The sequence below is a fragment of the Catharus ustulatus genome, chromosome 2 (genome assembly GCF_009819885.2).
Source record: "Catharus ustulatus isolate bCatUst1 chromosome 2, bCatUst1.pri.v2, whole genome shotgun sequence".
Classification (NCBI taxonomy): domain Eukaryota; kingdom Metazoa; phylum Chordata; class Aves; order Passeriformes; family Turdidae; genus Catharus; species Catharus ustulatus.
Genome location: NC_046222.1, coordinates 85,452,808 through 85,477,961, shown reverse-complemented (window position 1 = coordinate 85,477,961; position 25,154 = coordinate 85,452,808). Strand labels below are relative to the sequence as shown.

Here is a 25,154-nt window from a genome sequence, read left to right as displayed (position 1 = left end):
CAAAAATGGAATAATCACCACGCACAAGTTCAAAATTCCCTTTTATTTGACCAGTAATCATTATTTTTTTTTCTCACTGTAATGAATCAGAAAGAAAAATTTGCCATTTTGGTTTCTGGATAGTGCTTCACTCACTATGAACAGTGTTTTAAACTATGAATATCCAGTAAGACATGATTTCCAGATACATATCTTAACATCAAGAGTAGCTTTGTGGGAAAAAAAAAAAAAAAAGAAAATTAAAGAACTTTAAAAAGCGGGGAGAAAGAGCATAGTATCAAAATTTATAAGTAGACTGTCTTTGCCTGTGATCCCCATCCTGCTCAGAGAAGAGGTAGGAGATACAGCCTTCTTGGAGGTTTACTGGCCGCACACTACTGAAGATGTCTTATGGAGGTGATTTCTCTGTTGGGACACGTACTTACATGTGAATTGCTGTTCCTACAATAAAGCTGAAATCACATCTAATTTGACACAGCTTTTTTACATTGACTGTCTTCAGGGCAACCTTTCATGACACGGGAAGCTAATTTGTGCTCAGAGGCCAAAGAAACTTAACCAAAAAAACCACCCACCACTGTTGCTGAGTATGGATTTAGGGTCACAGAATCACAAAATGGGTCAGGTTGGAAAGGACAACACCAGAGCACCTGTCAGGCTGCTACAGATTTTATAAGTGACCAGATCCCAAAACATGACCTGGCAGCAGAGCCAACAGAGGCAAAAAATCCTTGACATCTCTGCAAATTCCTGACGGATTATCTACTCCAAAAGTCTCAAAGTAAGTTGTACCCTTGAAACACATGTTCAAAGCTAATTGTTCTCACAGTAAAACCATAGGCTGGAATAAATAGTTCTCAGCCATCCTTAGAAAAAGATAGCAGATAATACAATATTTTAAAAATCAACAGCATTTTTCATGTTTATATTTATACAAAATCTTACATAGTGCATTTTATTGATATCAAGCATATTCCCTCACCTTCATGGTTTATATTAAAAATCTCAGTGAGGCACACTTTAAGAGAAAAAAAGTCAACTTCTGCAGTACAACAAAGTAATTTCCATTTCTCATTTCTATAATTCACCATCCTCTTACACATATACTAATTTAAAGATAGTCCCATCTGGAAAAAATAGAGGAAACAGTGCAACTTTCTCATTTTTTATGACATTGCATCAACTGAGAGGGGGGAAAAAATCTCAAAATAAAATGGTGCAATAGGGAGAATTCTGATAAGTGATAATATAGATGGATGAAGGCTGGGCTGGAAATCCCATTAAAATTTCCTTTGCACTGAAATAAAAGTTACTAAAGGGAAAACTGGAAATCTGCCTGATGTAGAAGGTTCCTAACTGGTTTTTCCAGCTGGCAGATTTCTTTCCTGTGAATGCAAGGGACATACAAATATAGGAAATGGCACATAGAGTCTGAATTGAGTGCATTCTAGCCTCCAACCGGTCTCTTTTTTGTCTATTCACTTTCAGACATATTATATACAAAAATAGGCAATTTGCACTACAGGGGAGCCAAAAAGCCCACTTTCCATTAATGCAATTTCCTTGCCTGAAAGACTGCAAGGTAAGAACCTCAGAGAATAATTTCAGATAATTATCAAGATTTTCTAACTTTTATTTCTTCCCTGTGGCAATTTTTTTAGCGCTGAACTGAAGCTGATGCAACCACCTGAATGAAAATTAGTAAATGAGAAAGTTTGTAGGATTCATTTGTGGAGGTTGCAGACATCTACTTTTCCTTTGGGGCAGTTTTGGGGGGCAGAGTGATTAAGGATACCAAATTGCTTTTGAACACTTTCCTCCACTTACTGTTGTCCAAAATATTACATTTGCCATCTTCCCCACTTGAGTATTACTGTGGCTAGTGCCCTTTTTCCCCAAAGCACTAACAGTTAGTTTATAATGTACAGCTGTTCCACACAAACCATCAGCTAAACGCATACAGGAAATTATATACTAGCGACAAATTGCATAGGAGAGCAACACTGCTGAATGTGTACGGCTGGGCTGGGTGTCTGACAAAATGGATGTAAGTGCATTACAGAGCATCCTTTAACGTCCTTTTGATAATGAGTGCTTTTGAAAGAGAGGGTTACTAAACAACAACCCCCTGCCATGCACATTAGTCTCCCAGAATGTGAATATTTTCCTCTGTCAAGCGCTGGCACAGCGTAGCTCAGCTGCCAGATCTTACCCTTCCCGGAGCATAATACACCATCCGCTGACTCGCAGAGACTTCTGCTCTCCTCCTCTGTCATGTTGCATTTCCTTGAGTGCTGGCACAACTTTCCAAACCACCCATCCTGGCAAATGCATCGGCCACATGAGCAGATACCATTGCCTGTAAGGACACCAAGATTGGTTGTGAGCAAGAGAAGCAGAAACCTGTGACTGTGGTCATCAAAACCTGTGACTGTAATCACCAAAACCTGTGACTGTGGTCACCAAAGCCTGTGACTGTGGTCACAGCTTCAGCCCTCTTCAGCATGAAGTGTGTGCTATGGGATAGAAAGACTGGTGGGTGGACAGCACAGCTTCCCAGCAGTTCCAGTTTTCTCCAGTTCTCTCCTTCTTGTGTTAAACAGCGTGCCCTAATGATGTGCAGAAAACAAGTGAGGGATAGGTCAAAGAAACCCCAGAACATGGGTGAGAAATAGACACTAGAAACCACAATTCACTTTAAAGAAGAGAAAGGGAAAGATAAAATAGAATTAAAAAAAAAATTATTTGTAAAATTATTAATGAATAACGAAAATTATAATCAACGGAGTGAAAAATTTGGCCAGGAAGAAGGGAAAGGTGACAACAAATATAGACAAGAATATAGGAATGAGGAATAGAAATTAAAAAAAAAAAAAAAAAAATGTCTCCCAGCCAGAATTACATTTTTGAGCTTTGGATAATATTTCTGCTCCAGAGACAACAATTCCTAAGCTAATCAATTACCTGGGAAGTAAATTATACATACCAGTGACTTTTGTCCTATCCTATCTGAAATCTAGGGCAAAAGAGTAGAAATGAAGGGACTGAGATAATTTTAGAGCATGGATTGGGAAGAAGGGAACAAGCAGTAGGAGTATTTGGGAAAGTATGGAGCTGTAGGATGCAGGGAAGGAAACCAGCATTTTTGTTTTTCTGGTAAGTGGATTTCTCATGCATCTCCAGTGCAAATTGATTTTGTAAACTGAGAGGCAATACTGGTAGAAAGCCAGAGGAGAGACAAACCTGGTATCTTCCTGTAAGTGAAATACATTCAAGTTTCCTGATAGTTAAATACTTTGCAAATTTTAATTACAAAAATACTGGGAGCTCCAAAGTCTTGGACCTGTCATTTTCAGCGTCTAAAACTTCAAAATAATTCTTGTATCCCAGATTCGGTATTGATCTTTGGGTTTTTTTAATCATATTATATTATTGATGTCTATTAAATTTATTATAATTTTTTATAATATTATTACATACCTTTAAAGGCTCAGTTAACAATGACACAGTCTTATTATGACAGTATTTCTAAAAATTGATAACTGCAATGATAAAAGTTTGATGGTACTTGAAGCTTTGTGTCAACTGTATGACAACCCAAAATACAGCAGTAGAAAACAAGTATATATACTTTCCCATATGCCCCTTCAAGATAAATGCAATGCAATTGTCTGTATTAACTAACTAAAATTAGGCTCCTGTCAAAGTATTTTTATCTACTTTATTTTTTTTAAATTAGTAACACAGAGATTAGAACTCAGATTAATGCAACCAATTAAGAGCAAAACATACAACTGGATGTCACTGCTGGAAAATTATTTCTGAAGATAAAAAAGCCCTCTACTATTTTAGCAGTGAACAGCATGAAAACCATGGCAATTTCAATGAGAAAATAATTTCTCTTGTAGTCGTTGTGTGTTACTGAATGAAGACACTGAACATGTATGTAAAGGCTTTACACAAGTCAAATAAAAAGGTAATTAATAATCTATAAATTTGCAGCAAACAGAGCTTGCAATTTACCACATAAAATTTTACTTGCGTTTTTCTGTAATGACAATTTCCCTCCTCCTCCTTTATGCCATACAAATCCTCAAAACACAGAGGATTCTTTTGTCTCAAGAATCCATTAAAAAAAAAAAAATCCTAGCTGACACCAGCTTGGGCATCTGCAGATTTTTGGATGCCTCATCCACTGGGGTGGCAAGTGTACAAATGTTCTGCTCACTGCTTGTTAACTCTAAGTTATCTCATGTGAGTGTGGTAACCTGAGAAAAACTGCTTTAAATGGTCTAGTTGTGAATATTCTCCTTACAAATCACAAGAGAAAGGGATAATCTGAATAGTTAAATCAATATTTTACTATGTTAAGCAATTCATTTTGGCTGGACTACTTCAATTAGAGATTTTTCTTCACCCTTAACTATACAGATTAAGCAGATTTACTGAGACATGTTGGTCTATCAATATTTCAGACCGAACATAAAACAGTGAAAATCATAAACAAATTGCATTGCAGATGCTTATTCATAAAAAACTATGTTAATGAACTTCAAATAATCAACAATGTTTTAAAAATTAATTCTCAAAGAGTAGAGACTTCGATGCAGGACAGGCAAAGAAGACAAAAAGATGGTGTCAAATAGTCTGTAATTTTGTAATTAGAATTATAACTCAGATAACCACAAGATTTAAATGTGATGTAGAAATTCAGTGAAAAGGCAAGCTGTGACAGAGTGCTAGCAGGGGCTCATTATAACCTAAATCAACCTGAACCAAACTGGACACCAGGATGAATTATTTCTTACCATGCCTGGAATTAAAATTGTGGTGTTGTGGGAAATTTCAGTTCAGGACTACTCATGCAGCTGTTGTCAGTATTCCCCAAAAACCTGCACCACTACAGGGGAGCACCAGCACAATGGAAAAAGGGAAGTAATCATTACAGAGGAAGCTGGTTCTTATTTACAGATTAACTATTACAAATAGATGATGTTCCTGAAGGGCAAACTGAGGCCAAACCCAAGCAAAAGTTGGCACCTCAGGAACAGATGTTTCTCAAACTAATACAATATAATGTATTTTTAATAGATTTAAAATAAAAAGTTTTTAAAGTGTAACAAGAATATGAAAATTGCAGCATAACACAGGATCCCTGATATAGAACACCACAGAAAATGAAACAATTATTTTTCTCTGTTTTTAAATAGAAACAGGATATCCATTTTTATTTTTTCTTTTAAATCGCACGAGTTTCCATTATATTATTAACAGAAGAGAATATTAAACCACATATATCTGCAAGAAATATTTCTAGGTGAGCAGGCTTCATTACCCTGCCCAAATATACTAAATGAGCTGCTAAAAATGTTCTTGGAACACTGATTTTTATTTTTTGTTTTTTATTGAATACCAGATGACCGGAACTGTATTTAGACAAACCTAATATAAATGTGAAGTAAAATACCGACTGTCTATTACATTTTCAAAGTAGGCCAGCTAGTCTTGTCTAAGTTTAATGAAGGTGGACTGTGGCTCCAGATTGAGTAATACAACAGTTCAGTAACACACCTTCAAGTGAAAAAGAGCAAAAAGAGACAATGTCATTCTCACATCTACCTACCTGGAGAAAAGTGAGGAGGAAGAAAATTAGAGCATTGATGAGATGGTGTGAAAGTCCTGTAACTCTGTGATATCCATGTTTGAAGAGATTTTTGCAAAATTTTTAAGGGTACTAAAAACTTCTGAGGAATTCTGAGGGCGTCAGAATGAGTATTCTCAAATAACCAGAGAAAGACAAAGAGAGAAAACCTGACACAAGCAAAATCATGTAAGCAATGAACCAGCATTTCCAACAAGGATAATGACTACTGGAACAAACTTTCAAGTGACGTTGGTGTGGGCTACATGTCTTAGGAGTTCTGAGAGCGTGGTCTGCTCAGAGACAGTTTTGCTGCTCACAGTGAGCAGAATTCAATGTAGGGAAAGCATGGGAATAGTGTAATGGCTATTTATAGCCTAATAAAAGGTTCAACAGAAAAGCCCCTTTTGGATTCACAAAATTAATATCTGTTAATCAACTTAAATGTTAATGTACTAGCAACTCCTTTATTGCTCATTTGGGCAGAAAGATTAAATTAAAATGCTTTTTGCAAATCTGACTCACATTTTATGCTATCTGAAAAGCTAAACAAACTAAGTTGTCTGTGAATCTATCTAAAGTGTTGACTTTTCATACACCTACACAAATCCCTGGCTGACCAGGACAGAAATCTGCCATGCATTTAAAATAAAAATTAGAAAAATTAAAATTCATTAAATTTAATACAGACTATGCAATACCATTAGTACCCACACTAGTTAAAGTAGTAACTCTTGTACCTAACACCTACTGATCCTTCCAGATTCATCTGTTGCTGCTCCTGGATGTGCCTCAGAGCTAGGATGAAGCAGTTAAACATAAGGACATCGGCATTGAATCATTAACTCTCCCCTTAGTATGGTCAAAATAAAATCATAATTCACATTAGTTTTATTCCAGTTAGACTATGAGTTCTCCGCTATTTAATACCATCATTTTCACCTTTGCTAGCACCAGTTTTACTCAGTAAATGTATATGAACTCTTGGTTTGGTTTGGGGGGGGTTTTTGGTGGCTTTTTTCCACTCAGAATAAAATGCATTTTTCAACAACAAATACCATTATAAAAATTCTCTATTAAGTAATATATATAGAGAATAAAACTATTTAGCATATTCACTATCTATATATACTATATATACTTAATTCTGTAACAATTATATCTATATATACTACATCTACTGTAACAATTATATGTTCTTCAGATTCCTCTGTCAAAAGAATATGGTCCCTGCTCTAAAGACTTTTCAATAGAACAGATGAAAGAGCTGTCGGGTAGGATATAAACTTTTATTTTAACATGGCAGGAACCTCAGGGAAATTAGAGATTGAATTCAGATGCCCAGTGGCATTGGACATCCTCCAGGCAGGTACTCCTGTGTTCTTGTGGAGCCAAGCTGGGGGCAGGCAAAGGTGCTCTTGGGAATCACAGGTGATAAAAAGTGCTTTAATTCACATGGCTGAAGACTTTGAAATTATGTGCCATATAGTCAAAGAAGGCATGGTTGACTCAGGAGTCATATTTCTGAATTCTCAGATCAATCAGTGCCAAAACCTGTCTTTGTTTGGGAGATTGACAGGTACTATTTTTTTTTCCTAATTTGTTTTTTACATATATTAGAGAGTTCCACAAATGTCTTATATACTTCTGTTTCTGTGGATCAACATTAGTGCAAGAATGAGGAAATTGTCTGACAGCAACTGTACCATACTTAGCTTTGCTTAATGAAGCATATAATTAATCATAGCTCTCTCATTTCTATAGTTATGGTCGTATTGGTCCTCATAAGAACGTGTTATCTGAAAATATCACGCTTCTGCTTCACTGAACAGATGACAAAAATAAATGTCAATCATGATTTCTGCAGTATGGACCCAGAACTTTCATTGAAAAAGGAATTACATTTCCTGTTGTGTATCTTATATACCCCCCCCAAAAAAAAAATTAGAAAAAGACAGCACTTCCTCTGAATCCAATTATTTAGCCTGGTTGGATAGTAATGAAAATTTTATGTTCAAAGGAACATGGCAATTAGGGGAAACTTATACCAGACGTTTGAGGGGGAGCTTTACCATCGTACATCCTGGTGATGACTGTGCAATCCTAGAATCCATCACTATAAGAATATGATATGGAAGTTTCTCAGTTTAAAAAGTTTACAGTAATTTCATGATTACAAGCCGCACCTGATTGTAAGCCGCACATCCGGGTGTCAGCAACGGTGTCAGCAACGTTTCGTTCTTTGTACATATATAAGCCACACCAGATTATAAGCCGCACTTTCATTCGCAGCGAAGTAACCAATTTACAACAATCACACGATCGTGGGTTTTACTGGCAGGTGCTCAATTCGCGAGCTCCGCTCTCCCTGTGGGGCCCTCAGGGACCGATCTCCTGCCTCCCCCTCGCTCCACAGGGACGGCGGGAGCCCGCCTCCCCCCGCCGCACAACAGAGTAACCAATTTGTAACAATCATGCCATCACGGGTTTTACTGGCAGGTGCTCAATTCACGAGCTGGGCTCGGCACCACGGCTCACAGTTCCGGGTTGGGAAATTTCCAAACTTTGTTCATATAGTGGCCGCTCCTGAGTGTAAGCCGCACTTCCGGGTTGGGACCAAAATTTTAGTCAAAATGGTGCAGCTTATAATCATGAAATTACTGTAAATTATTGGAAAGCTAGGAATTGTGGTTTAAGGTATATGTACACCTTATAAGCTCCAGATTTTCCCTTGTTCTCTGACGATTAATAGAAAAAAACTTTGGAAATGTTACTGGTGCAAATGATGTATGGATGAAAATGTGTAAGCAAGCACCAGAGGAAACACCAGAATGAGGTCAAATGCAGGGCCTGCACTGATAACCAACAAGATATTCACAGAAGTAAACTAAGGAATGTATTATTTTGTCAAAAAGATTTGCCCTCTGATAAAACAACATAATGAATGTCATCATGACTTGATGGTAGAAGACTCTGCTCAACAAAAAAAGATGTCAATGCAGACAGCATATAACTTATGTCATTCTTCTCCTCATAACTCCAACAAGAACAGCATTTCCCTAGAAGTGTCAAAAATCAGGAGGCACAGACAACGGGCACCAGATTTGCCTTAAATTTACAGAGCTAAAAAAGTAAGCAAAAACTGTGAGTCAAAAGGCTCACTCTAAATTTTGGGTCCTAAATATATAAAAGATGTATTTAAAGACCAGTTTTTTATTGTCAGTCAAGAAAAAACAAAAAGACCTAACAAGAGCTTGATGGGTGGCATCCCTTGTCCATGTTGTGTGTCACACATAAGGACTCCTGTCCAAACTATTAAATGCAGACACTTTAATGCTTGTATTTGGGCGTGAGAATGCAAGAGGATGAAATCAATGAAAGATGTGTCTGCATGGTGAAAATTAATTTACTAGTGAAATCCTAAAAAAATACTAATTTCCCCGCACATAAAGTCTCAAGCAGAGTTTTCACTGCGCTGTATTCTTACATTTGGAGAAGGGAGAGGTGTGAAGGCAAATCTAAGGAGGCAAATATAAATTACCTCAGCATTTGCTCCAAGAATAAGTCAACTCCTCCAGCTTCTAGAAGCCTTTATAACATAATCAGAATGTCAAACTAATGAAAACTAAAGCCTTTTACAAAAAGGCATTGGTATTAACAAACAAAAATATTATCTACATTAACTCTTTGATTTGACATGACACAACTGGATTCCCTACAGTGTTAGGATTGCATTTTGGTGAGGATTGTATTTTTAGGAGCTCTGGCAAAAACAATTAGTTGAAAAGTCATCAAAGTGGAATTACTCACTTAAAAATACGGAAATCAGATTTAAAGTATTCCACTGTCACCAAAGAACCAGTTTACCAGAATGATCAGTCTTAGTTGTTTCTTAGTGTTGAGGACAGCACACATTTATGAATCAACATTAAAAGGTCTCATCAAAGATAATGTTCTTATTGATGGCCCACTATTTGAAGCACAGAATAATGTATTGATAGAAGGCAAGAAGGATGCATCCATAGGAATATGCAAGAGTCTTCTTATAAGTTACCTGTTACAAGTTTAAACCTTTGCCAGTGATCCTAGTTTCAACCAACTATTTACTATTTTCACTGTGTTTGGTTTTATTACAGAGCTTTTGATCAGAATAATTCTACAGGAAATTGTAGTGTGCAGAGAACCCCAAAGGTTTTGTTTTATTCCTTCAATGGTTGCAACTTGGATGTGACAAGAACTCATAGCTAGTCCAATAATCATCCAGAGAACAAGTCAAAGAGAATGGAGTTAGGAGCATTATCAAATCCATTTCAAATTGATCTTTACTGCTCTGAGTTCTTTTTGTCTGCCTGCCCTCAATCCTGAAAGAGAAAAAAATTGCAATGGACAACAGTTGGCCCAGTAGAGCAGCCAATGATGAAATCACTGGAAAAACATGACTGGACCCAGAAAGGAAAAAAATACCACTTGAAAGCTTAGGATGCATCTGCAGCAAGCAGCACAGTCATAACCTCAGAGGGCAGAGAGAAGTATGTCTCAGCAGGATACAGGATGAGTAAATTTCAAATCTTGTGTAAAAAAGCAACATAGCATTGCCAAGGACTTGTGCTGGCAAACCTGTGATTCTCTGGTCATAAGCACCAAAACCGCTTAACTTGCACATGAAAGATTCAAAGAACCAACTGAAGCCAAAGGGAATGTAATGTTAAATACTTCTGCGGATCAACACTGAAGTATAGCTGGGAAAATCTTACATAATCAAAAATCTTGAAGACTAGGGAAAGGACCATGAGGTAGAACATGTCTGTCTCATAAAGGTTGCTTAAGACATCTTCTCCAGTATTAGCATATTAAGTCTATGCATAGAGGCACAGAGAAAGGAAGAGGAACATGATGGAAAGATCTGGAATGCAGGTCAAGGAAGGTGAGCCTCCTCCTCCACTCCACACTGGTGAGCCCCCCACCCAGAGTACTGTGTCCCTAATACAAGAATGATATGAATCTCATGGAGCAGGTCCACAGAATATCTCAAAAAATGGTCAGAGGGATGGAGCATTCCTCTTATGAGGAGTATCTGAGAACATTTGGATTGTTTAGCCTGGAGAAGAGAGGGGTCTGGGGAGACCTTTCTGTGACCTTTCAGTGTTATAAAGCAAAAGTATAAGAAAGATTGAGATACTTTTTTTTTTTACCAAAGTCTGTAGTGACAGAACAAGGGGTAATGGTTTTAAACTGAAAGATAATGGGTTTAACTGGGACATAAGGAAGAGATTTTTTTTATTATTTGGGTTTTGACATTTGCAACAGGTTGCCAAGAGATGTGGATTCCCCATCCCTGAAAATTTTCAAGGCCAGGTTGGATAGGGCTCTAAGCAGCCTGGTCCTAGTGAAAAGTTGCCTGCCCATGTCAGGGGTGGTTGGACTAGACGATCTTTAAAGGCCCCCTTCAACCCAAACTATTCTGTGATTTTATAATTATATGAATCAATTTCTAACAGCGGAATGCTGTGAAATCTATGCCGAGTCCTCCTGCAACCTCTGTCTTTGTGGAGACATTAAGTCTATTCTTGGTACCGCATTGATGGACAGCTGAATTTTTAAGTGAATGACTCACTACAATCATGCAGAAACATGGCCATGGGGTCTCATTCAGTTGTACCCTAATTTATCATAGCTTTCGCCTCATGTCTTTCTATCGTTGCACGGACAGCTGGTCTGGAAAGCAAGCTATTAATCAGTCTCTGCTGGTTGGAGAAGGCCAGCAACAATTCTTATTCAAATCATTTAGGCTGCCATTCACATTTCTCATTTCAGCATGCATTTAATCTGAAAACACTGGTCTTCCTTCTTTGTGCTTACAGGCACTCAGTGCTCACTGTCAGACCCCACACAGTCCAGCTTATAATGCTCTGAAGACAGATTTACTAGCAAAGGCTTATGTCCTTACTGTGATAGCCTAGGCAGCAGCAGTGATAGAAAAATAGCAATGAAAAGAGGACGAGGAAAGAGGAAAGAATAATCAGTTCAGCAAGACATTTCAGGAAGTTCAGGCTGAGATGGAAGCACAAACAAATCCAAAAGATATGGAGGGAGATGTAATAATGTAAAATATGAGTGATATAAACAGAAGAGATATTTTTAGCATGGAAGATGACGAATTTTTTTTTCCAAACTATTTAATTTCTAACAAATATGAAATAGATTTTAGTGCTTTTCAGTGTTTTCATGTTCTTTACACAAAATTAAATTTCAAATTTTTTTTTTTCTCTGAATTAATCTGAATGCTGTAAATTATGGCTTGTTAGGCATTCAAATCAAAATTTTCTATGTATGTCTATAGTCTGCACAGCAGACATCTTGAAGAATGCTCCCTGTAGTTAGAATTTTTTCTGTACATAAGCATCATGAAGCAATACATTCTTTTTCCTACATAGAAATAAGGAATACAATACAACATGCCATTGTTCATACCAACAAGTTTGTTAATATTTGAAATCAAAGAGTCATCTTAAAAATTAGGCACAAAAATCTAGAAAAAGAGCATTAAGGATAAATATTACTCTCCCGCTCATAAAATGCCACATGGTATGCATGTACTTACATATCCAAAACTACCTTGAAATACTGCTAAACACCAACATACTTTACTGAAATATCACAATGTAAGGTTTTCACTGTCAACACTAAAATAAACCATCTGCATCTGCAATTACTATGACACTGTCTCTCAAGCATTTTACATTCTTTCATAACATATTTTGCTACCTTTTTAGAAAACAGGCATATCACTGTCAGTGAATACAAAATATTTAAAAGTTTTGCTGGTCATTGGTACCTTTAGGTTTATTACAACACTATCAGTAAAGCATCGGTTGTACAAACAAAATGTAAGTTAATGTTTTAGGTTTTAGTTTAAGTGTCTGTATTCTTTAATGAATACTGATGGAACTTAGGATATACTAAATACTTCCATTTATGTTTTAGCATTCCTGAAGTCTTAAACTAAATATTCTCTAACACGTTCAATACTTATAGTGCTTGTTTCTTCCAAAAATCTGCCATCTTACTAGAAATCAATTATGTAAATAGTCTAAAGTGACATTATACTATAAAATCAAGGTGAACACAAAGCTATATACTGTCAAGATTTAGTTCTGTTATGTTGTTAAATTATGCTGTGTTATGTGATATTAAGTGAATACTTACCCCCACAGACATCACCATCTGCATTTTCACACTGTCGATCATCACATTCACAGTTTTTGCCATGAACTCTGTTGTCTCCTGGAGGGAAACAAGTGCATTGGCCACATTCACATCTCCCTGTAAGAATAAATAATTGTTAGAGTCATTATTACAGTAAAGTAAAATAAATTGGAGAAACCCCAAATTTATGCTACATCCTAACCCCAAAGACAAACCACAAGTCAGGCTGTATTAATTAAGTATAGCACATAAACACAGTTAAAAACAAACAAACAAACAAACAAGCAACATAGCAAAACAAAACTATTCCTCCTCCATGGAAACCAGATGGAAGGTGTATCACTGTTGTAATCTTAGTGGAAACAGCGACAATAAGCAATCACAGGCACTGCATGTTTTTCATATCTGAATTTAGCATAACTGAGCTAGCCCATGCTTATCTGCATAATTAATCTCTTTAATTGATCTCAAATGTTTAGCATGTATCTCAGAAAAACCAAGACAAATGCGATCAAAATTAAATAGTCTATGCACAGAGTGATATAAGATACTCTCTATTCACATGGAAAAGTAATTCCTCAAGTACTAAATCAGACTTTTTGAAAGAAAAATCCCTGTAACATTTGTCCAGATCTGAGGAAATAAGCACAACCTCTGCCACAGTCTCCCCTTCCATCAATCTATTTACAAAAAAGCTCCCCAGAGCTCAAAGGGACAACAGATTTATCCAAGCTCTCACAGATCTTCACTCCAAAACCCTAAGAGCAGTGAGTACTAAATGGCCAGATGTGGAAAAAATTAATATCCAGGACAGCCTTACATTGCACATATCTGAGACAAACTCAGTTCAGATAAGGGGCCCTGACTTCTAAGAATTTACCTCTGTATGTTTTTTAATTATTTGATGCAATGCTGGTGAGAGAACATTCTAAATATGGCACAAACCATACACCAAACTCATACATTGATGGGCTTGGGAAGGGATATTGTGTGTAAAAACTGGCCATCAGAGACATGGAGTAGGATACAGAAAACCTGCCTTTATTGATTTAATTTAGTCACAGCATCAGTGAAACTCAACTTGGGCCTGGTCACTGCTCTACTCACTACAACCCCCAAATTTATAGTATTGACGGAAAGTAAAAAATATCATTCAAGCGCAGCCTTTCATTATGCAACCAGACAGTTCACAACTCACTGAACTAATTTTTTTCCAGTATTTGCTTAAATATTTTATTGAATAGGAAAGGACTGTTAATGAAAACCTCAGTGAAGGTCTTCTAACTGTAGGTGTCATGACAATAAAACCTTTTAGGGCAAGATACTGACAGATGATTGCTAATATTCTTCTTTTCTCAACTTCTAACCTTAATTTGTTATATTTGTTTGTGTGGCCTTGGGGTTTTTTTTTTGGTTTTGTGGATTTTTAAGAAAACAGTCTAAGTAAGTTAGATTAGGGAGAGACCTTTTTACTTATGGAAAAAAAATTCTAAGCTCATTTGATAATTTATACATTCTCATCTTCCCAAGCCTCCATGTACATTTCGCTCCTGAGTTGACATTTTATGCAGCTTCAATTCAGGATTCAATCTAGAGGGACACAGAGTGCAAGAATTTTAGAAAATATATACGGATTAAGAGAATTAAATACTTTTTAGTAACTTTATTACATGCATAGTTTAAAAACTATGTTGCATTGTGAATTATTTGAGGATACTTGTTTCAGAAAGAAACTTTTTATAGGAAGTACATCTACCGCATCATGAAATAGAATTGTGCTTAGTAATCAAGTCAAAATTTAAGATATGATTGTCTACAGAAGAAATGATGCTATTTAACGGCATTCTCTAAGCTATAATTATTTGCCAAGGACAGCCACATGAGAAGGTGGGAAGAAAAAATCCTTAGTGCTTAAATATACAGAGAAATTTATTGAGTCTAATTTGTCTCTTTTTATGCATTCACCTTAGGCAACCTGATCACTTTTACAAAAGTGTCACATCACTCTGTCCCAAGGAACAGTCAGTAACTCATAGGTTGAAAGGTACCTGATGAACAGGACCCATCTGTTATGGAGACTGTAACAAAAACAAAAGAAGAATCTTCAGCAGTGGTCTCCTGGCCAGCCATTGCTATAATAAGGATGCCTTAAAATGATGAAATCATTTTAAGCAAGCTGCTTTGACTGGAGGAGTCATCAGAGGTAGAAAATTCTCCAGGGGAATGAGGAAAGGAAGGTTCTATAATGAGGATCCTGCATGTTCTGTAACTAAGCATCATCTTCTGTAATGCTTAAATTAATAAGTCAGAGTGTAGTGGCTGGTCCCTTGTGCTGCAATGGGAACAGGTTCCTCTCTGTCCCTGCTGCAAGTAATATTTATTCATTTTGGTTAATGTGCAACAGTTTTTCACCAGCAAAAAAATGGAGGGATGCCCATCCCTAGGCAGATTGGGAACATGTTTGTCATGTAAGAGATACAAGATCAAAGGGAATTTAGGCCCTACTTTCTCAATCTGTGCCTTTTTTTTTCTTTTTTCTTTTTTTTTTGCCTTTTTTTTTTTTTTTTTTTTTTGCCTGGCTCCCACCTAAATTCTGGGTATGGTTTAGATGATCTGACTGTAAACCTCAGCAGAATTAGAAGGGTCTTGAAAATAGACAGAAACCTTTGTCAGCAAGTGCTCTGGAAAAGAATTTATTTGACCTATTTCTTTATTTTTAATACATTATTACAGTAGTTTATTACATGGTGGTGAAGTTGATACCCAAATTATTAGTTCCTTTACTTTTGCAAATGTTACAAGATCAGCATGAGAAATTAATTTAACAGAGTCACTAAATAACTGCAAATTCGTACTGGCTATAAAAATATTTTGCCTCCAAAAGTAGTGAGATTTTGGTTAGATTATGTAAAGTAGGCTCACTTTAAGGAGATAATTTAAGAATTTAAGTCCTGTTGCTTCTCAACAGCTAACTATATAGTTATCTGCTGCTGAAATATCAGAAGCCACGCCTTATTCTGTGATCTTCTTCTCTTAGCTATTGTGATAAAATACTTACCAAACAAATTCAATCATTTGAAAGTAATTTGAAGCTCACATTATGCTGAAAAGGGATCAGCACTTTACTAAACATACTCTGTCTTTGTATAGAATAATAGGTTTACCATAGCAACCTGATTATACAGGGAAAGCTACTGCCATACCTCCTAAATTCTCTTTAAATTCCAAGGCATACAGAAACAACTAAACATGGGATGACTGTAATAGTCTGCACCTTCCCAACCATCTGTGCAAGAGCTACACTTCATGAGTAAAAAGAAACCAGTTGACCTCAGACATTTTACAGCAAGTAACTTCCACTCTTCCTCAGTAAACAGGGAGAGTAAATATCATAATCTGATGGCTTCAGATGAAGAAAGTTTTATGATGGAAGTTGTATGAGCTATTAGCATTGAAAAGCTTAAGCTACATATTACAGTGTAAGATGCTAAGAACAGAATAATTATACAAGACATTTATTTGCCGACAGTCTTAATATTTCCTCACACTTCTTCCTCCCATTGATGTCAATAGGAGTATTTAACTTATCACTAACAATTGTTAGTACTTGACAAAAGATCAGCTTAGGTTGAGTTTTTTGTTTTTAAAGGGAATTAAAGTGCCACATTTCATCAAAACACAAGTTCATTAGATAACTGACTCTAGAATGCCAAAAAAAAGCCATAAGCTTTTACTTTTGATTTTATTCCCCATTTACTATAGCATTTTTTCATTTCTCATGTCCAACATTTATAAAAACATAACTGAACAGTGTCTAGATTTACATTAAACCTGTTCATATGCAAATTGCTGTGACCATTACCTCCTTGATTCCAACCAATTTCCAGATGCATATATGGATTAACTGAAAGTCTCCTTTGTACTACAGGCAATTTTAAAACACCATGGTAGAAGTATATAATTTGTGTAATAAAGCATTTTTACCCTGTTATTGCCAGCAAAGGAAGAGATAGTAACAGCTGTCAATGTAAAAATAAACACTGAATATAAGAAGATATGCTTCATTGTCTTTCCCTACCTGTGTCACTATAACATAAAATATTTTTCTGTGCAGGATGATGAATTTTTATCTTCTAAATTAAAACAAATAAATAAAGCCTTTTTTTTTTTTTTAAGTGTGTAAGGAATACAATGCCAAATTGCACAACAACTGTGGTAGAAGCAAGCCTGGCATATTAAAAAAATTATGTTTCAGGCTACTGATAAATAGGAGGGAATCTGTCTTTAGTAAGGACTTTTCTGCCCAATGATTGTCCCAGGCTTAACATCTGAAAGCATTGCCTATCAGAAACTGCAATTTCTTTTTCATCACGTAATCTCAGGCAACTTGAGCACATTCAGGAAAGTTGCTGTATCTTTCTGCCAACAGAACTCATTTCATGCTGGATATGAGCAAGATGATCTAAAACAATGTTCAGAAGTAGCAAATCAGAGAAGGGGGATAGGAAGATTTGTACTGGAATTTCAGTGGATATAAAGGGTGAGGGGAAGCAGATGTGGTTGAAGAAAGTAATAGCAGGTAGTAGATTCAAGTAAGGAAAAAGAAAATCCTTTGATTGAGTGGTGAAGGGAATAAAAGACCAGTAAAGGGAACCAACAGTTCCACAAAATTGGCAAAGAAAACGCAACACTTGCCAAAAATGAGGTGGGCAATATCATTGTGTCTTGCTCAGTATGAGGTGTTCAGAGTAGCACACTCCAGCTGGGCTTGATCAATGTGGAGAAATTTAGACTGAAGCAGAGAACAGCTACAGATTTCTCAGTGGCCAAGCATTGTGTGCTTTGTATGTCCTACTCCAAAAATTGCCTGGAATTATAGTAATTTCACAAATACAAGCCTCACCATTTTCACCAAAGTTTTGGTGGAAACCCGGAAGTGCGCCTAGTACTCCGGGGCGGCTAATATACGAACAATATTCTAAAAGCTGCCAACACGGAAGTGAGAGCCCGCGGCAGCCCCAAGCCAAGCTGGAGCCCGGCCAGCCCCGGCAGAGGTGGGAAAGCCTGGCAGAGGCGGGGCCAGCAGTACGGGGGACGGGCGGCAGAGCCCGAGCCAGCAGGGCAGGGGAGGGCAGCAGAACCAGGGCTAGCAGTGCAGAGGAGCCCAGCAGAATCAGGGCCAGCAGTGCAGGGGAGCCCAGCAGAACCAGGGCTAGCAGTGCAGGGGAGCCCAGCAGAACCGGGACTAGCAGTGCAGGGGAGCCCAGCAGAACCGGGGCTAGCAGTGCAGGGGAGCCCAGCAGAACCGGGGCTAGCAGTGCAGGGGAGCCCGACTGCGCAGGGGAGCATGGCAGAAGCAGGAAGCCTGGCCGGCGGGGCTGCCCGGCGGCGAGGGGAAGTCCAGCAGAACCGGGGCCAGTAGCGTGGGGGCCTGCAGTGCTGGCCAGGGCGAGCAAATGCGGCGGCAGCGGTGCAGACGGGAGTGGGGGGCGAGCGAGCCTGGCGGCAGCAGCGGCAGCACCACCCAGCCAGCCCCGAGCAGTCCCGCTGAGCTGTGGCACCGAGCTGGGCCACCCGGCCCCGTGGGCAACTATGAGCGGGCTGAGCCTGCCTGGCTCCGCCCCGAGCCAGTAAACCCCGCTATGCCGCGATCCTGTTACTAATTGGCAAATTTGTGAAAGTTGCACACGGATCCTCTCTACGAACGAAAGTGAGGCTAATATTTGGGTGCAGCTTTTTTATTGACAAAGACAGCAACATTGTCGATGCACCAGGAGTGCAGCTTATACTCTGTGTGGCTTGTATTAGTGAAATTACTGTAATTCCCTTCTAGAATGGCTTTTAAAAAAATCATAAAAAGTATTGCACTAACCAGACAAAAAATAACTTTGCTTTATACACGAAAGGGTCCTTGGGTTTTAAAATGTTGGCAATTCTTGCATCTGGATGGTTGGTTGGTTTATGAGGTGTCAGAAAAAGGGAATCTTTTGAACCATCTTAAGTATGTACAAAAATATCCTTAGAACCTCTGACAAATGCATGAATATCCGACTGATCTCACCCAATTGATGAAAATCTGGGAATTAGCTTCTTATAAGGACTTTACACAGGCACCTGCAGCTATGATGGAAAAAAAATTTCTTCTTCTAAAAAAGCTTCAGAAGTTCTATCAGCACAAAATACAAGAACCACTAAGGATTTTTTTTTTTTCTTGCACAGGATTTCTCAACTAGGCTGTTAGGGGCTTGGGGTAAAGGACTTGTTTTTTGGAGATAATTTGAAAATCGGGTGGTAATTCGGTTTTCCTCAAAAATGTTCAAGCAACAAGTACTTTTTTCCCTGCAATGTATTATGAAAAATTAATTTATGCATTTATCTCGTCATACATAAGAAAAAATATTCTTGCTGAGGTTTGGATTGGGAACTATCTTTCTCTTTCTAAATCAGTATACAGAAAGTAACCATGCCTTGAGTTTACTCATAAAAAGAGATTATTTGCAGCATGACTGACCCAAGACCTCAACGAAAGATATAAAAGCTCCAGAGAAGGGCTTAGCTGAATCATACCAACATAAAATGAAATGAAAATGGCTTTAATAAATCTAAAGTAATTTCCAAACTTCAGACTTTTTTGCTCCTTTGTTTGAAGAATTTTATACACAAAAATAAACTTCTAGCAGCAAGTGCTAAGATTTTTATTTAAATAACATGAACAGTAGCAGATATATATAACTGGGTTAAATATCTGTATTTTTTTGGTCTTACTGGTCACCTCTCAGGTGCAATAACTGCATCAGCTACTACATTCAGCACTATCAACAGGTCTGAAATAAATGGATATAAATATGTGTAAATATTTGGCTTAGAAAAACAGCAGAAATTCACAAACTAAAGCAGCTCGAGATTTTCCACTGCTGTGTGTTTTATCAGGTTGCTCACTAGTACAAAGTACCACAATTTCCCTTATATAATAGGTATAATGGGCATATTTTCTTAGACAGAAAGAGTATGTTTCTTGTAGTTTTTTAAAAATTTCATTGCTTTATGATGTGAAAGAGTACCAAAAGAGGTCTGACAGTTGAGTTTGTCCTTAAGGGTATAAAACCTCAAAACACAAAAACCCCAAATAACCCTAGGATAAAAAGGCCTCAAGAAATAAAAGTATGCTATCTCAAGCAACACAACTTTCACAACAGTGCAAGCAACTGAATATCCAGAATTGTAAAAGCAAGTGTTATGCAAGAGTAAATTCAAATGACTGAGACTTATCCCCCAGCTTTAGAACACACACGATGTATGACTGGAAGTCTGATTGCAAAGTTGGCATATGGCACATGAGGTAAATGCTTTTTCTTTGTGACAGCTTAATAGTGAAATACTTCTTTAGATAATTCCACCAAACAGCACCGCTTTACAGATTTAGCATCAGATAGTCTTTTAGAGCTCCTGCCAGTCAGCAGTACTGATTTGTATCTCCTTTTCCATGCTGCCTTTTCTTTTTTTTTCTACTTTTTGTTTTTCATTTTTTCCCCCTTTCTTTCTTTAAAAATTTTGGTAAGAAGTACTGCTGCACTGCTAGTTTCCTTTTCAGATTGTCAGCTTGACATCTGCTGTCATCATCATCAAGCTGACATATCTTTTCCATCTGCCTGCTCTCAGTAGTCCTGCTTTGAGGATGCATTTGAAAGCTTTTCCTTTCTTGCACAGCTAATAGGGAATTTCTAGAGGAGTTCCAGGAGAGGAGTCATCCAGAACACCCCTGCCCACTCTGCAGGAGCAGGATTTTAGCTGTATGCACCACTTTTCCTGGTGACATCTTCCTCAGGTTCCCCCAATGGGGGTGCATCCTTGACAGTTCATTCACTATATTAAGGGGACAAGTAGGACTAGGAAGGCAATTACTTCTCTGTTCGAAAGCAAGGTGATAGTCAAAGTCACCACACAGACGAGAGATGTGTGAAGAAGACAAGAAAGAAGTTGACAAAACACTTTCTAAAGAAATGTGTTGTTAAGGCAGAGAACAGTGGAAATTGAAGAGGAGGAGAAAGAACACATTGGGGGAAAAGGGAAAAATAGGCAGCATGGCAAATTTTATTCTGAAGATGTACAAACCCTAGAATTCAGCAAGCCATTACCTGATTTTAAATTCCCTTCCTCTGCTCATCTCTTTTTCATTCTTCCCCCACAAAATGCTTTCAAAAACTCAAACTATGAAGAAAAAATACTGCAAAGAGATGCCACTAAATCAAGCGAAGGATAAAAAGCATTTTACTGTAACTAACATCCCCATCGAATATTAAAAAATGAAGATATGTTTGACTTAAAGGATCTGACCTGAGAAGGCTTTCTCTTCACCTAGGCAACTATCAGGAAAAATAAGTCTCATTTCCTTTTCAGCCTATTCAGCTGCCTGATGCTTAGCATAAGCTGCTACAAAATATTTTCTAGCAAAAGCCAAACATAATAAAGAGGTACAATGCCATAGTGAAAGATACATGAAACACAGGGCCATTGTTCAAGAAGCCGTGATGGCTTTTCAGCCATTTAGAGCTTTATATATTTGACTGCCTTATCATCCAGAGGATTGACTGCTTACCCCTTTTTTTTTGCATGATCTGCCATGTAAAGAGCCATAGCACTAATTCCACAGAGGTATTTAATTTGCAGATTAATTTACTAGAAAATGTCAACTGCTTTGGGGAAATTTAATCACCAAAATGTTAACCTTGTTCACTTCCTGCTGACGCCTGTTGTTTATTAGATAGTAAAATTCAAGATATTTTAGGGTTCTAATAGAAGCCTATCTATTAAAACATTTAAACTCTTAAGTGGTCTGCTCGTTGGAGCTTTAGCTAAGATTAAAGTGCTTAATAATGGTAAAACAACAATATTAAAAGATTCAACTGCATAGCAACCATCAATAGTATCTGCAGATAACAGACTGCTAAGTTCAGAAACCATGGCAACAAATGACATCACACTGTATCTACCTTATTGATTAGCTTTCACCTCAAGACTTTTTCCAGAAATGAAAGACATTTCCTAGCAACTGCATCATCTACTGAGTTGTTCCAAGTTAAAATGCTCTTACCCTTACTCTTAAGAAAATTTTTCCTTTTATGCTGCCAACTGGCCAGATTGTACACTAGCCTCTTGCTGTAAGGCTCTGTTGTAGAGACACTACCTTATGGCTCTTAAAATCTTTGCCCCAAATTTAATGGCATCTGAGAAATAATGCTTTTTCCCAGCACCCAAAAATGCTGGCTTTGTGGAAAAGTATCCAATACGGAACAAAGAAATAACAGCTTTTGAAGGAGCTTGAATGAAGCAGTAACAGCTTTTTAAATGTAAAGCTTTTCTTCAGAATACAACACAATGAAGGATTCTTCATTGCCCCACTCTATCATTTGAAGTATTAGTAGTAAATTCTTCATTGCAAGTAACCCTGGGTTTACAGATTTCAAGAAGAGTGCATAGCAATGACAAACCAGTGACCCAAGGGCTCTCAAAGGACCAGCCAGGCACATTATGTGTCACTCTACAGGTGTGTGCTTGTTTAAAGCCCTTGCAAGTAATTCCCTCTGCTCATCTGTATCAATAGAACCTCATGATCAGGCAAGGACACTGGTAAGACTGAGTTGGAGAGAACAGGTATAATTAGGAGCCACATGTATTTGTACTCAGCCTCCTGTTTGGATGACCTGAATGAAACCCAGCAGAGACAGCAGTTTTCAAGCCAGTTGAAACACATGCAACAAGTAATTAAAGCCTACCATTGAGGGCTTCCCTATTTCCACCACAAAAGATGGATTTGAGATCAGAATCCAAACACAACAGTGTTGTTCCTGACAAATGCAACAGTGCTCTGAAACACTAAAATTAAGGCTTTTTTTTTTTTTTTTTTTTTTTTTTTTACTTAGTTAACTCAAATTCCAATGAAGAGCTCAATCCTGAAGCAATTACCCATACCTTAATATTCTTGTTAATTCTGACGGCAAAAAGTTAGGTTTATAGTGTGAATTAGCCCCAACATTTCCAGAAGTATCACTGCAAAAGATGTGCTCCTGCCCAAATGTCTGCTTTGGCTGGAGCTGACCTTTATTTTGCTGGTCAGCAGCAATCAACAGGATAACCTCTGTGTTTAAGTTGTAGATGCAAAATGAAGCAGTCTTGTTGTGCAGCCAACCTGGCTCTTCTCTACCACCTGTTTTCAGTCCTGACCCCCTCTGCCACCAGGTGCTCTGTGTCTGTTCTCAGTGAGGCAGCCCACTGAAAACAGCGATGTCTGAAAGTGCCTCAGCCCTTGGCCAGTGTCACACACTGGGCAAAAGAGGAGGAAACATCACCAATGGGCAAAAGAGGTACTTGAAACAGAATGGAAACCAGGGAACAAGAAAGTATTTTTCCCATTTGTGCAGAGACTGTTAGGCTACCACACAAGAAGAACTGGGAGTGCCAGGGAAAAATTATGCAACTCTCTATCCCTCCCATAGTTTCTCCCAAGAAGGAAGAGAAAGCGTTCCCAGAGTTCCCCAGAAAACTTTAAAAGTCCTCCAGCAGCTGCAGAATTCCAAACCCATGACCAGTCATTAGTCCCTTGAAAATTTTAGTCAACAAGATTTTGAGGAAAATTTTAGTTATGGGCATGATATTAAATACTGTATCTCTTTTGGTTTGTGACTAATCATTTCTGCCTTTAAAAGTCACTGTTTAAAAAGTGATACTGTTATCAACATCAATACATGGAAAAATTAAAGATGAAAGTAAGATTATCGAAACGTCAATGTTTTTACAGCATTGGAAACATTCTGAATTCAAATTAATCAAAAATAGAAAAACTAAAGTCTATTATATAAATCAGAGAGTAACACAATCTTTTACAACCGATTAAAGATGTTAAGACTGTAAAGCCTGATAAGTACTGTAGGTAATTCTGTGTTAAACTGAAAACATCTATCCACTTCTATTTTGAAATAAGTATAGATACTACGCAAAGTACTGCTTTGTCAATCTCCTCAGTCATCATGTAAGAATACAAAGACAATGCAAATAGTTCTTTCTGCAGACAAATTGCTCTATTAAATATTTAAAACTTCATCAGAAATGAGATTGCTGGCTAGGGGAAAAAAAAGGCAATTCTTTCAAGGAAAAGGCAATATTCACTGTAATAGTCTAGCAAAAAAAGTATCTGCCAAGCAGATAGAACAGAAGAACAACTGAGCAGAGAAATCTGGGCCTAAGCAGTGAACCTTGAAGGTTTTTATCTTTCTGCACAGAGAAAGAATGCATCAAAACTACCTGCTGTAGCAATTTGTGCACCTTTTTCCCCCCAAAGTGCTTTTTCTAAGTATGTCCAGTAAATTGTAAACTAAATCTGCCTATTTCTCACTAATGTATGTATGGAGAACATAGTGTTCCCAGAGACAGCAGTCATTATTACCAAAATCTAAAGGTAAATGCAACTCCCTACCCCCTCCAGCTATTTAGGAACAGTTCTTACAGCAAGGTTATTCCAGGGGAGAGGGATGAAAGGACTCAACCCTTCATATAAACCACACTTTTAAAATAAACCCTCTAAGTTTATTAATAAACCCTATAAGTTTATTTCAAAACATTTTTAACCTCAACTAAAGTTCACTGATAAAACTGAAAGTCAACAAAGCAGAAACACGATGGAGATGTCAATTTAAAGGTGGAAGAGGTTCCTGGGAGCTATTTCTTTCTTTTTTAGTACTTTTACACTTAAAGGTAGGAGCAGGAGAAATTATCTGAATGGTTTCAGGGGCAGCAGAAGATGTGACATGATGAGAAGAGAAGACCATTGAAACAACCTCTTACATATGGTAATATATACGCATAGGAAACGTAATCTAAGTTTCTAAAGAAAGTATTCCCAGACTCATAGCAGAGATAAGGATGAAGGCTTAATTTGGATGTGCAATGAAATCATATGAGAGTAAAGGCCAGATATAGTGAAAACTTGTAAATCTGGCAAAAAATATTTTGACAGCGCATACCTAGATGAGATGAACATAAAACTTTTGGTCATGAAGTCAGGACACAAAAGCAAAACCATTTACACAGAACAATAAAGCTCGATTGATAAGTTTGGAATGCTCCTAACACCCTGAGAAATTAAGACTGAAAATGGAAGGAAAGAAGAGCAAAGATGCCTGCACTGAATCACAGAATCCTTTAGGTTGGAAAAGATTGCTAAGAGCACCAGGTCCAACCATTAACCCACCACTGCCAAGGCCACCACTAAAACAGGTCTCAAAGTGCAACAGCTCTACGTCTTTTAATTACC

The 25,154-nt window shown here is 37.6% G+C and overlaps 1 protein-coding gene across 1 annotated transcript in view; it reads right to left on the bottom strand.

Moving 5' to 3' along the window:
- ITGBL1 (integrin subunit beta like 1) overlaps nt 1-25,154 on the bottom strand; it is a 132,971-nt gene that overhangs the window by 5,106 nt on the left and 102,711 nt on the right. Inside the window, exons 8-9 of the mRNA XM_033051431.2 lie at nt 12,848-12,964; nt 2,213-2,359 (exon numbers count right to left, since the gene is read on the bottom strand). Of these exons, the coding sequence (XP_032907322.1) occupies nt 2,213-2,359; nt 12,848-12,964 (264 nt within the window). The remainder of the gene's footprint in view (nt 1-2,212; nt 2,360-12,847; nt 12,965-25,154) is intronic.